The sequence below is a fragment of the Brachyistius frenatus genome, unplaced genomic scaffold, assembly GCF_029030835.1.
Source record: "Brachyistius frenatus isolate BFR_SWC_R1_liver_20210118 unplaced genomic scaffold, ASM2903083v1 Contig_18, whole genome shotgun sequence".
Classification (NCBI taxonomy): Eukaryota; Metazoa; Chordata; class Actinopteri; family Embiotocidae; genus Brachyistius; species Brachyistius frenatus.
Genome location: NW_027210617.1, coordinates 4,525,778 through 4,538,680, shown reverse-complemented (window position 1 = coordinate 4,538,680; position 12,903 = coordinate 4,525,778). Strand labels below are relative to the sequence as shown.

General features: G+C 43.3%; 1 protein-coding gene across 1 annotated transcript; it reads left to right on the top strand.

Moving 5' to 3' along the window:
• The first annotated feature begins 589 nt into the window (after positions 1–589).
• Positions 590–8,991, top strand: abhd17ab (abhydrolase domain containing 17A, depalmitoylase b). The gene is made up of 5 exons (XM_069694992.1): positions 590–1,344; positions 2,174–2,544; positions 4,272–4,466; positions 5,520–5,699; positions 8,536–8,991. The coding sequence occupies exons 2-5, from the start codon at positions 2,180–2,182 to the stop codon at positions 8,759–8,761; spliced, it is 966 nt and encodes a 321-aa protein (XP_069551093.1). The 5' UTR covers positions 590–1,344; positions 2,174–2,179; the 3' UTR covers positions 8,762–8,991.
• The last annotated feature ends 3,912 nt before the right edge of the window (positions 8,992–12,903 follow it).

The following is a 12,903-nucleotide window of genomic DNA, read 5'->3' as shown; positions in this document are numbered from 1 at the left end:
GGGTAGTCTACATAACACAAAACAAGTTATAAGACCTATCACAAGGTAGTAAAGATGGTTCTCGAGTTAGCAAAGCTTCCTGTTATTTAAGTACAAACACACACACATAACTTCAGTGTGCGTTTTTTTTGTAATTAATTTTTTTACTTGTATTACTCTTGTTGTGGAGACATTGCATTGTGGAGACATGCCTTCCTGAGGGAAGTAAGATGAAGACTTGCTTTAAGGTATCGTATAGGGTATATTTAAGGTACACACAGATACATGATGATACATCTTTGTTAATGACAAATAAGTTGTAGGCAAATAGGGGAGTAATACATTTCAATTTTATTAAATTATTCTCGTCAGGATAAAGTTAACTCTGGTGATCTTCGCTCATAAATAATACTGTGGGAATTTTTTTTATTTTTTTATTTTTTATTTTTTTTCTTCAAAGGTGCAAAAATGAACAATAAAGTTCAACCATGTCATCTTTTACGACATCGTCACCCAGGCTGATAACAAGTTTCCCTTAATTGTCCAATGGAAACTTCTTACGTCACATCCTGTCAGCTGTCGCTTCCGGATGCGGTGAATCGGCAGAGAAGTAGGAAAACACCACACGAACATGGATTCATTAAAATGACAAGACGCTGTCCGTAAAGTCAGAGGAGACTCTGGTATCGGTGCGCAATGGATCCGCGGAGACAAATCCCCCCGCTGGGAGCTGTGTGTTGACGGCGTTTTACGTCGGACGTACGCTGTTTTTGTTTTTGTTGCTGTTGTTTTTTTTTTTTTACTGAGTGTTTATGTCTTCTTGCTAGCTTAAGCCACCGTAGCGTTAGCTGGCCGTCGCAGACACACAAGCCTCTCTCACCGAGACGATCATGTCTCTCGTCGCTGCCTTTCTCATGTCGTCACCTCGTTCGTGCGCGTTTGATTGTCATTGAAAAGTTTTTTTTGTGTGTGTTTTGGTCACTTTGAGGTCATCGCTCCGCTGCCGACAACACAAAGCAGGAACAGTTGTTTTGAATTATCCGGGACACCTTCGGGCAAAAAAACAACAACAAAAAAAAGGGGGACATCGTCTCGTCAGCTTCTCTACAAGAGGACAAAATGGGAGGAAAGTGGACTTCGGTCAGCACCAAGAAGACACAGCAGATACTTTGTAAATAACACTTCCCTGTCAGCCGGTTGGCGCCACTACTTTTTCCTTGTTCCGCTGACGGGGCACTTAACAAACCGTGTCCTGTGTCCTGTGTCCTGTGAAGTGAAGAGACGTCTTCCTCTTGGGTTTTGTTTTGTTTGTGCACAGTGCATTTTTCTTTTTCTTTTCTTTTATTAAGGTCTTCAGCTCAACAGGTAGGTCTGCTGTCGTCATTCACACTTCATACTGTAGCTTTGGAGTGATGTCCTGTAGGACTGTGTCTTATTATTTTTTTTTTCAAACGTTATCGCCACTATTAAGTTATTCGCTTTAATGTATTGTTTAAAAAAAAGAAAGAAAAAGTAATCATCTTCGTTTTGACAAACACACCTAGGGGTTTTCCCTCATAAGTGTCATAAGTCATAAGTGTTATAATGCTAGGGAAAACCCTGACATAAAAAAGTATTCACTTCAAAACATCATAAAGTTGTAACCACAAAATATGTCGTAAATAGCTGCGGTTATTTGTTATATTAATTTCTTGGTAATCTATTGATTATTTTCACAATAAATAAATCCTTTTTTTTTTTTTTTTTGGTCTATCAAACTTCTCGGAGCCCGGGGGGGGGGGGGAGATTTTTTGATGTCTAATGTGTCTGACCAACAGCCTGCAGATCTTTAGCTTACTGTCGTAGAAGAATTAGGTACGCAGACAGGCTGAAAACAAAACATTTACGCCAGAACGATTACTCAAAACGTTTCATTGGTTGTCATTGTTGTTTGAACTAATTGATTCACCTCTAATTCGATATATTTATCTGACACGTCCTTAAAACTATTCAGCGATTATCCGTTTGCAACTTGTGTCCGTGACATGCTGCGTATCTGGTCACGATGTAATTGGTGTTAAATGTTCAACACCATTGTTGGCAGCCTCGGACTAAGGGCCTTGTACATTACATTGTAATAAGTGTCTCATTGTGTTAACATCGGGGTGATGTGGATTCATTTGCACAGTGATTCTCTTGTCCTCCTCCTGCACAGTGAAGGATGAATGGCCTCTCTCTCAGCGAGCTCTGCTGCCTGTTCTGCTGCCCGCCTTGCCCGGGCCGCATTGCAGCCAAGCTCGCCTTCCTGCCCCCGGAGCCCACGTACACCTTTCTGCCGGACCCGGAGGCAGGCCCAGCTGCACCAGGCGCGACGGGGACGTCGAGCCTGCGGGCCCGGAGCGGCGCGTCGGTCGCTGGAAGTGGCGGGCCCGGCGGTGTGGAGGGGAGATGGAAGCTCCACCTGACGGAGCGCGCCGAGTTCCAGTACTCTCAGAGAGAGCTCGACATGACGGAGGTGTTCCTCACTCGGTCCAGCAGAGGGAACAGAGTCGGCTGCATGTATATTCGCTGTGCTCCTAATGCCAGGTGAGTAGTTTGTTGTGTTTTATAGACTTCAACCAGCGCAACCTTTCTCATTCACTTCATGGCAGCGTGTCCCACTTCCTCCAGAGTCGTTACAGGTCCCAGCTCTTTCTTGTCAGTCCTCTTCTACACACATCCAGTTGTACTTCCTTTGCTTATCTCCCTGTTGACTCAACTGACTCAAAGATGTTCTCTTCCTGCTTTTTCCATGGATCACTGTCATCGTTTACTATTTAAAAGTCATGTTTGTTTTTTTTTCCTTTTGTTTCTGCGGGTTTGTGAGTGGTTAAAAGGTGACTTCACCCTGTGCTTGGTATTTCATGATAGTGATCAGATAAAAAGAAAACAAGTTTCACACTCAATTGCCAATGTCAGTTTCCAGAAAGCCAGATACAGATCATTTTCCTTTGTGGTTTTCCCTTCTATGGGTTTGCGTCATTGAATTTATTTGCAGTGATTGGAAGGTGGCTTTATGAGATTGCAAACCGCATTTTATGAGACGTAAAAAGTATTCACCTTCACTTTGACACCAATCTTGGCTGCACTGTGAAGCTGCTGATTAATTTACCAAATCAATTAAAAAGAAATGGACAGGCTTGTGTTACAGTCCATGTGTCTTGTATAAACATCTATCTAGTGTTACAGAGAATGAATCGATTCTCAAGGTGATATGGCAGAGTCATTGTTTTGCCATATTCTCAGTGGAAAGGCCGGTGAGCGAAGCCCCGGGTTGGAGGAGCTCATAAACAAAACCACCGAGGGAGAATTTCAAAATAGTGAGTGTGGCGAAAAAAGTATCCGGTTCCTCTGCAGAGCGCAACGTGCATTCATGAATAACAGTCCAGGGCAAGAATACCCAGCGATTATAGTGGATACCCTGCTTCTCAGGTTGTACAAAATGTCCAGAAGTAAGAGTCATTTGATGTGACGCCGTTGCGGTAAACCAATCCTCCAACATGCAGCAGTTTTAGACAGTGAAGTATTAGCAACAGAGTTTCAAGTGACCTTCTAATGTTTGTCTTAACAATAGGTTGCATATAGTTTGATTCAGAGTCCAGTTACAAGTTCAGATTCATGGGTAGTAAAATGTGTCGAACTTAACTGTTTTAGTTTGTGTCTATTTGAATGCTGTTGATGTGATACATGTCTGTGCTTCACAGTAAAACTTCTTACGTTTACACGCATGATGAAGGTGCACACTTTACTTGCTGCTTGTACATGTGATGCTTGCTGGGCTTTCTGGGTCCTGTAAAAACTGTTTTATAGTTTATACACAAATTTAACAATGACATTTGTCATGCAAAAGTTAGAATCACAGTGTAGATGTGTGTACACTGCTTTATGAATTAAGTACTTGTCAGGGTTCAAAGGTCCCGTACTTTACATTTTTCTAGTGTTTTATTTGCAGTCTTGACATCCATTAGAAGATATTTTGTGGTTTTAAGCACCAAAAACCATCCCAATATAGTTTTACATCTCTTTTAAACTTCTCCCTGGAGCTCTATCAAAAACAGGTTGTTTTGTTTTTATGTCTTTGTTTTTGTTTTTGTGTGCATTTCTCCAAAGGGTTTTTACACTTTCACATTAATTTCACAGTGAAGCACTTAGACCTGCTTCACGATCCAAAAAAGAGACCCGAATTTATACAACATGGGACATTTAAGACCAATGAATTTGTATACGCGTCTTTGTCCAATCCTCCTAACCTGCCTTTTGAATGATCCTCTCAGATTTACGCTGCTATTCTCCCATGGCAATGCTGTTGACCTCGGCCAGATGAGCAGTTTCTACATCGGCCTCGGCACTCGCATCAACTGCAACATCTTCTCCTACGACTACTCAGGCTACGGCGTCAGCACCGGCAAGCCCTCCGAGAAGAACCTCTACGCAGACGTCGACGCCGCCTGGCACGCCCTGCGAACGCGGTACGTTGCTGTATCGCTGGCCCACATGCGCCCGTCGAGAGACGATTTATTATACCGTGTGACTTGTGCAGGCGGGACGGTGACATGTTTTCAGTTTGTTTGGATTTGGTTCATACCAGCCCATGTTGAAAATGTTGAAAGGAGTAGTGCGAGGAAAATGTACCAAGGAGTGAAGAATGAAGAGAAGCGCAAGAGGGTAAAAGAAAGATCCGAGATGTGAAGACGAAGTGAGTGAAGCTGGCAGGAGTTGTGATCGAGACGGGGATGGGATGAAGAGAGTAGAGCAGAGTGGGGACAGATACCGTGGGAATAACAACGAAACTGAGAGTGGATGATGGGGGGGGGGTGATGTGTCTCGAGGACGTTGTGGTGGGATAAATTGTCTCATTAGTGGAAGCAGTGCAGCTGCAGCCTGGGGAAGACATCACAATACAGAGCGTTGGCTAAAGCTTGGTTGAGGTAAATCTATGTTTGGGTGTAGCTGTTAATCTCACCTTCATAATTTCAGGATATTCCACTATAAAGTTTGTCAAATTTGATGGTCACACTCACAATACGTCCTCAGGATACTTCTACCAGTCTAGTAAGTTTTCATTTGCATGTCACATTACAATACAACAAAAGTTGTCAATCAGATAGACAAAATAAGCAACGGAACAAAATGAATCAAAAACAAGAAGCCCGAACAGCACACCAGAATTTATATGGGCAGTATATTAAAAAAAAAGAAGCAAACTTCTAAATCTAAAAAGTTGAATGGATTTTCAGTGAATTGTGGAGAAGTAAATGATCATGAAATGATTATTTGAGTTGACTGGCAGAAAATAGATTTGCATTTTTTTTTTTTTAAAACCCCGCTTAATCGATTTTAGATAGTTAATGAAATGACCAACCATTTGGAAAACACGCCCCGAAAACAAATCGTCAAACGGGTTCATCAGTAACGAAAGGAAGCGGGGTCAATAATCACAAGTTAAATAGTGCCCGATGCTCTCGCTCGACTCCAGTCAGCCCGTATCGTAAGGCTGTCTGTCCGCGTGTGGTTGTAACCAGGTACGGCATCAGCCCGGAGAACATCATCCTGTACGGCCAGAGCATCGGTACGGTTCCCACCGTAGACCTGGCGTCGCGGTACGAGTGTGCTGCCGTGATTCTTCACTCGCCTCTAACGTCCGGTATGAGAGTGGCCTTTCCAGACACAAAGAAAACCTACTGCTTCGACGCTTTCCCCAAGTAAGTACCCTATCTCTGTCTCGTCGTACCTTTTTTTTTTTTTCACAAGTCTGTTTTTTTATTTTTTTTATTTATTTATTTTTTTTATTATCAGCCGCACATACAAATTTATAGAAATTCAAATCGTATCAATTTACGCCTTTGATATTTTTTTCATTTCGTTTGTCCATTTGCCGCAGCCGTCAAGATTTTTTTTTTTTTGCCCCGATGAAGATTTCGCTCTCCCTCGTCCTCCTCATCTCTCTCAAGCCTTGTAAAAAAAAAATCCATAAACAGGGCGTTCGTCTGAATACGATACTCGCACGGAGATTACAAACCGTGCGCGCAGACTGTTTGGCCGCCTGTTGCCGTTTTCACATAATTACAAATCTGCCAACAGAAAAGCATAATTGCCACTTGCGCTTGTTAAAGTGTTGTTGTTGTTTTTTTTCCCCCGTCCAAGACAAATATCTGCGATGAAAGAACAGATTCCCTTCGTTCGGGTTGCAGTTTCAAAAGATTTAGTTTCAGTCTCTTTCTTTGGTAAGCGTGTTGATATCTTTGTTGTTGTTGTTGAAGATAAACAAGCAAAAGGACTGCGCTGACGTAGCGTCTTTTTTTTTTTATACCTTTGTGCTCTACAAGAGGAAGTGTCGCTGCAGAGGCCTGTGTGATCTCGCCGTGTATTAATTCTTCTCCTCTGGCGCCTTTTCGGAAGTGATTTTTTTTCTTTCTGCTGCGGCTCGCACTCGTCTCTCCGCGCGGAGATTTTATGTGTCGTTCACACATCTAATGTCAGTTACAGCGACCTTCATCGTGCGACGTCGGTATTAACGAGACCTCCTTACGTCAGGCTTTCTATTCATTCAGAACGGAGTTAAATGAGCACGGAGGGTCATTTCGCATTATTTATGTAGAGCATGAGAAGCATTAAAACCACTGTCGTTACATCCGGTCGCTGTCCCGCGGGCTTCTGGGGAAAGTCATTTGGACTTAAACGTGTGTAGACGTGCAGTCCTTTTGATTGGAAGTAAATTACCAGGATAAAGTTTGGGTCCGGAGCTATTTCCTGTCACTTATTGAAAAGCAAGCTGAGCCACAGGAAATAAATCCGGGCCGGCAGTTTTGTTACTTTGCAGTTGTTGTTTTTTTTTCAGTGATTGCTTCGTTCACGTTGCCAGTGTGAGAGGGTGGTGGAGGACGGGGGACGGGGGACGGGGGACAACATGATGGAATCCAAAGTGTCAAAGTACTTACTGTGCTATGAGAATCTATTCAAAATAGTTTAACTTAACCCCGTCCAGCCTGAAAAACACCCAGTCAGTCGCTCTTGCCAGCGGGTTGCAGTCAAAGAAAAATGTTCGCCGCACTGAAGCATGGAAGGAAAAAGGGCGAAATACAAAGGTCTCGTGCCTTATTTTAATCACCTGTTTTAAGTGGAAGTTTATCACCTATTATATCTTATTACTTCTACGGGGGGGGGGTCGACACGTTTTAAATGGATGTGGTCCAATCCGTGTTGGTAAATGTAGTCAACGGAAGCACAACGTTCCTCGGTGCTGCTGCAGACTAAGAAAGCTGCAGTGCCTACATGTACCCGGATGGTATTTTAAGTCTCACATTCCTGCTCCCTTCCAGCCTCTTAACACCCGGGGATATTACCCACAAAACAAGAGGCTGCTTGTGAACTTGTACCTTTTTTTTTTTTTTTTTTTTTTTTTAGCCCCGGACTTGTCAGAGGGTCCTCTAATGCTCCTCGCTGTGTTATGACCTCCTCCTCCCGCCACGCATTTGTTTGCACCTGTAATGCGGGTGTTCAGTGTTTGTTACAGGGTTGTTGTTTTTCTTTCTTTTTCTTTTTTTTTTTTTTTTTACACCTTTGGCCACAAAATGCATTCCCCCTTGGCCAGACAATGAGGACACGTCAGGGAAGGCTCTATCCCTTCTGTTCTTGTCGTCGGTCTAGTTTTTGCGGCAGCGGGCTTTTTAAAGTCTGACAGAGGTCAACGGGCAGCCGACGCCAACCTCAATGCGGGAGATCTCATCCCGGACGGTGCGAGTGGGTGAGGAGCAGCGGAGGTCGTCGGAAACCAGGGAACGCCTCGGTGCGTCCAGTGAGCTGAGGAAGCCTCCAGTTTTCACCCGTCGCTCGGACCGAGAGCGGGCGGCTGGCCTCCCTCCATGCGGATCCCTTCTGCATCTTTCCCTCCCGTTTTCTACGTGGAATACGTCTTTTTTTTCCCCCCCCTCAGATGACTTTATTATGACTTTTAAGATTTCTTATTTTTGTGGCTGCGATTACTTTTCGGAGACCATCTGTCTGATTTTTCACATCTCCTTTGGAGATGAATGTGTTCATTTCTATCGACGTGAACTACAAACAAATCCCGAGACTCGCGGGGGTCAAATCCGTGCTGCGGATTTTAATGGGTCAAGCTGCGACGTATCCCAAATCTGCACATTATCATCATTTATCTGCACCCACTCTGCACCACCGTTGTTTATTAGTCGCTGAACTGCCCAGACGTTGGGGCTGGTTTCGCTAAACCGAAATAGCAGCACTAATATATGAAGTTACTTTCAAAGCAATAAATATGTTTTATAGCAACAACAACAACAACAACAACAAATTGCTATTGAGGTCCAGGCCAAAATTAAGCTTCCACAAATCCATTAAGATGTTTGTACTTAATCCTCAACGACATATCTTACTGACTTTTCTTTTTTTCCAGACCGAACACACCGACCCATTAGGATGTACTTTTTACAGCGCCGACCCACGAGGCCGGCGCTTTTACGAAGGAGCGCTGTTCAACTTCTTTCTGTCCCTAACCGCTGCCCTTGTTTCCCACCTCAGCATCGAGAAAGTGTCCAAAATCACGTCGCCGGTGCTCATCATTCACGGGACGGAGGACGAGGTGATCGACTTCTCCCACGGCCTCGCCCTGTTCGAGCGCTGCCCGAAGGCCGTGGAGCCCCTCTGGGTGGAGGGAGCGGGACACAACGACATTGAATTGTACAGCCAGTACCTGGAGCGACTGCGCCGCTTCATAGGACAGGAGTTGGCGGCGCAACACGCCTGACCGCCGCCGCCGCCGTCACCACTGCAATCATCATCGACTACCATATTTCACGGTCCCCTTACGGCCTCACCTCACCCCCTCCCTCTCTCTCTCTCTCTCTCTCTCTCTCTCGTGTGTGTGTGTGTGTGTGTGTGTGTGTGCGCGCGAGATGGAAATCTGTCCCAAGAATCCTGTGAACCGTCCCTCAGCTTCCCGCGGCCTTCCGGGAGTGTTAATGTTACACGCGCCGCGCCGCCTCGTCTTCCGGGTCTTTGACGGAGCCCGCGGATCGATGAGGCGGAGGGAGCGGAGGGAGCGGGTTCATAAACGGACGCGTGTGAGTGTGAAAGAACTTCGGACTGGTGTTTTCGTTCTGGTGTTTTTTTTCTTGTCGTGTATTTTTTTTTTTTTTTTAAGCAGAAACTTTCACAGCACGGCTGCTCCGCGTCACGTGGCAGCAAATGTATTCCCGTAGTCTGCAGTAACACGGACGGCGTCCACGGGGGAAATCGTTTTTTGTTGTTGTTGTTGTTTTTTTTTGTTGTTGTTGTTGGTGTTTGGTGAAAAAGAACAACAAACTGATACGTAACCATACAGGTCAGCCACGTCACGGTCCACACGGAAAGCTTCCAGCCTGCTCGTCCAGTTTGTGTGTCACTTTCATTTCTGCAGATTAAGGGCGAAACGTTTTTATTAGAGAACTCTTGAGACGTGTTGGGGAATATTTCAGTTTTCTGGCAAGCAAGTTTGTATTTATGTTCTTTACGTCGAGTTCCCACTTTATATTAGCTGCACCTGCAAAATCAAGTGCAATCCAATATAAAAACAGTACAAAAAAAAAAATCCTCAGTTTAACCGTGTTGTTATTTTGTAGTTATTGGTTGGTGTCAAATTGGACTGCGTTATATTGGAAGGTGTTTCAGATATTATATCTCCCTCGTGTGTATTTTGGGTTTATAGAAACTGGTGTGTATTCCTGGGAAGAATGAGAATTCCACATACATGAATATGAGTTGTTGTTTTGTTGTTGTTTTTTTTTTTTACTTTTAATTTAGTTTTTACCGTACTGAACTTTTTGCTCAGGTAACCCTCCTTTTAGAGTCAGTGTGTGCTAAAAAAAAAAAAAAAAAAAAAATCCTCAGATCCTTTGAGCAACGATTTCTGATAGCAACTTCATCCAGCGTGACATCTTTTGGTTTTTGTCTTTGATTTTTTTTTAACCGTGAAATGAAGCTGACTTTGATGCTAAAACTGAGGTACAGACTAAGTTTGGTGAGAGACGTTTGACTAACTTTTTCTCTGCAACATATCCGTGTCCCGGTAGTGGACTTGGATTGGCTGTTTTAAAAGAAGGATGAGGCCTCAAAAAGGCAAACACCTCCAGTCCCTTGATTTAGAGGAACGTCTGAGAGTCTGTCCGTTTTCTTTCAGTGTTGTTTACGTCTCACGCCGGTAGGTCACGGCTGTCAACCGAGTTCCTGTTTCTCTCTGGAGCAAAGAAGCAACACTAAAATTAAACAAGCCCTGGTCGCCCGGCTCCGGTCTGTTTCTAATGTTTTCTGTCTTTAGTTCTTAAAAACTTCTCTGCCTTCCATATTACTCATTTACCCTCCATCTTGAGGGACTTTTTTTTTTGTGTGTGTACTTGGAATTAAAGTATTTTCTGATTTCTGGCCCTTCCAAAAAAAAAAAAAAAAAAAAAAAACTCATCAATTTTCTCATTTTAATGGTTGATGAGGTTCACATCCTCGTTACAATCCACTGCCATCCTGTGCTACGCTGTCAGGAAAAACTAGACATCAAACAGGCTTTGTGTAACTGTACAACGTCTCTTTAAAGTCTCTCCTCTCTGGTTTACAGTCATCATAACAGCTGCCTTTAATATTTCTCTACGCATACAAGTCCGGCATTTAAGCTGATCTCCTCATTAACACCAGTAACGTTGCTTCCCGGCGTTAACGGTACAGTCCGGGTTTGTAACGGCTGGAAAACGGAACGTGTTATTTTGCCCTTATGGGTAATTCATCTCTTTGGGAGAATTATCACTGAACAGTATGCAGCAGATTGTCCCATTCTGCCTCACATACCACTTTATTTTCTCTTTCAATAATGTGATTGCGGAGAAATAGTACAAGATTACATGTCCCGAGTCATTTTTAGGTTTGTCATTACAACCTCTTTCAGACCCACTTTAGTCCATCATGACAAGATCCCAATGGCTATCCTCACAGAAAACATGCCGTATTGAAACATTTTCATGGAGTAATGTGTGAAGCCCATGTAGATTCCCATGTTATACTTTTCCACATATTTTCCCCACGTTGTCACAGGTGCAACGTGGGGAAAACGTAAATGTACGTTAACAATGCAATCGGAACGCCACCAAAGTTGGAAACCAAAACGAGTACATTAATGGCTAAAAACGTAAAAGAATCAGTGTTTTTACCGAACTGAGTCGTCGTATTTTAAGTCACTGAGCATCGCATTGTTAGACTTCTTAGTTGAAAGTTGAGATTACGACTGTTCTGTTATTATTTTTGTTGGAACATCAGGATTTTTAGGTTTTCTTGTCGGTATATGAACCAAAGTCAAACTTTTTTTTTTTTTTAGCGCTTTACCTGATGTACCTGCTCTTAATGTTTTGTATATTTAATGAGCAAAGGCAAAAATGTTCAAACTGAAATTCCTTTATCAACTTCTTATTCATCAAATTTGATGTTTCTATCAATTACACATTTGTTATGTAAATGTCACAGCGTGATAAATTTGATCATGTCATGTCAGCGTTCAGATACGCAGGCACATAGTATGAAAGCTATAAATTAACCAAATTGTGTTTGTGTTTGTTTGTTTTATTTTTTTTCCCAAGGTGTTTATAATTTATCATTTGTGCCGAGGTTCAATGAAGCAATACAAGCAGAGCCACGTGTGTTTGGGTATGTTCAGAAAAGGTGTGTGAGGCGATGAAACAATAATAACAGAGGAGCTTCAAAAAGCAGACATATGAAAAGCTTCTGTTTCATTCAAATGTGTTTCGGACTGGTTTTAACACGCTTTCATCGTCACACATTCTCATCCATTGTTTATTCTACTGACACATTTTTAGTAAAAAAAAAAAAATCATTCATTTTTTTTTTTTTTTTTTTTTTTTTCAAAAAAATTAAAGAGAATAAGTTAATAAAAGCTAACCAGAAGTTGATAACAAATGTGGCTCTTTTCCTCTTTGTTAAACTATTTCATCAGTCTTGACATTTTTTTTGTGTGCGTAAATGTGCAAGAGAGCATTTGTCAGCGGGAAGCTACGCGTGTCTCATTCAGCCCCTGATTTTTCCAGTCACGGCGGTCCTTGGCGCTCGGTGAATAAAAACCTGTCCGTAGTGAAAGGCCTCACAAGGGCTGCACGAGGAACATCCAAGACTGGCTCGGGTGAATAATTGGCCGATGAGTAAATGAATCTTTTAATTGCCTGGTGTTTTCCTTTTTCTTTTTTCTTTTTTTTTTCCCCCTCCTCTCCCTGCAGTCTCTTGTCTGTAGAGTTGCGTGTTGGATGGGCTCGTTAGCGTCGGTGCCAACTAAGGCTCAAGTGATGTGTTTTAATTAAACCAGTACAAGGGCTCGCGTCTGTCCCAGCCTCCCCTCGCTGTCTGTCACAATGCTGTCGTTGTGGGGAAACAGACAGATGGATCGTAAGCTGCGTTCACCCTCATCCCCCTGACGCACGCGCGCACACACACACACACACACACACACACTTGTGCCAGCTCTTTTTCGATAGACCACATAAACAATCTGGTGTCTCACTCAAATGCTCTTACGGATTAAAAGCAGCTGCGGCAGTCCATCCCCCTGCGTAAGTTAGTGCGGCCTGACCTGACTGCATCAAACACAAGCACCACCCCTCCACACTTTCACACAGCCCCGAGCACATAAAAAAAACACCAAAAAGGCCTTTCATGCTGACATGCATCAAAGGACGGTGGATGAGCACGGCCTCGACAACAGAAGACAGACGTGTGAGCCAGAGAGCTGCCTTTGAATGTGCTCAGCTTGTTAGTTTAGACTACACTGTATACGTTTGAGACACGAGGAAACGTCTACCTGCACATTTCAGTCAGATGCACGTATGGCCTTTTTTTTTTATGCTGAGTAGGAAACCTAAATGA

Excerpts from the sequence above, each read along its gene's own strand:
- abhd17ab (XM_069694992.1), top strand. The coding sequence starts at position 2,180 with ATGAATGGCCTCTCTCTCAGCGAGCTCTGCTGCCTGTTCTGCTGCCCG. Across the intron at positions 2,545-4,271 it reads CGCTGTGCTCCTAATGCCAG|ATTTACGCTGCTATTCTCCC; the intron begins GTGAGTAGTTTG and ends TGATCCTCTCAG. Across the intron at positions 4,467-5,519 it reads TGGCACGCCCTGCGAACGCG|GTACGGCATCAGCCCGGAGA; the intron begins GTACGTTGCTGT and ends GGTTGTAACCAG.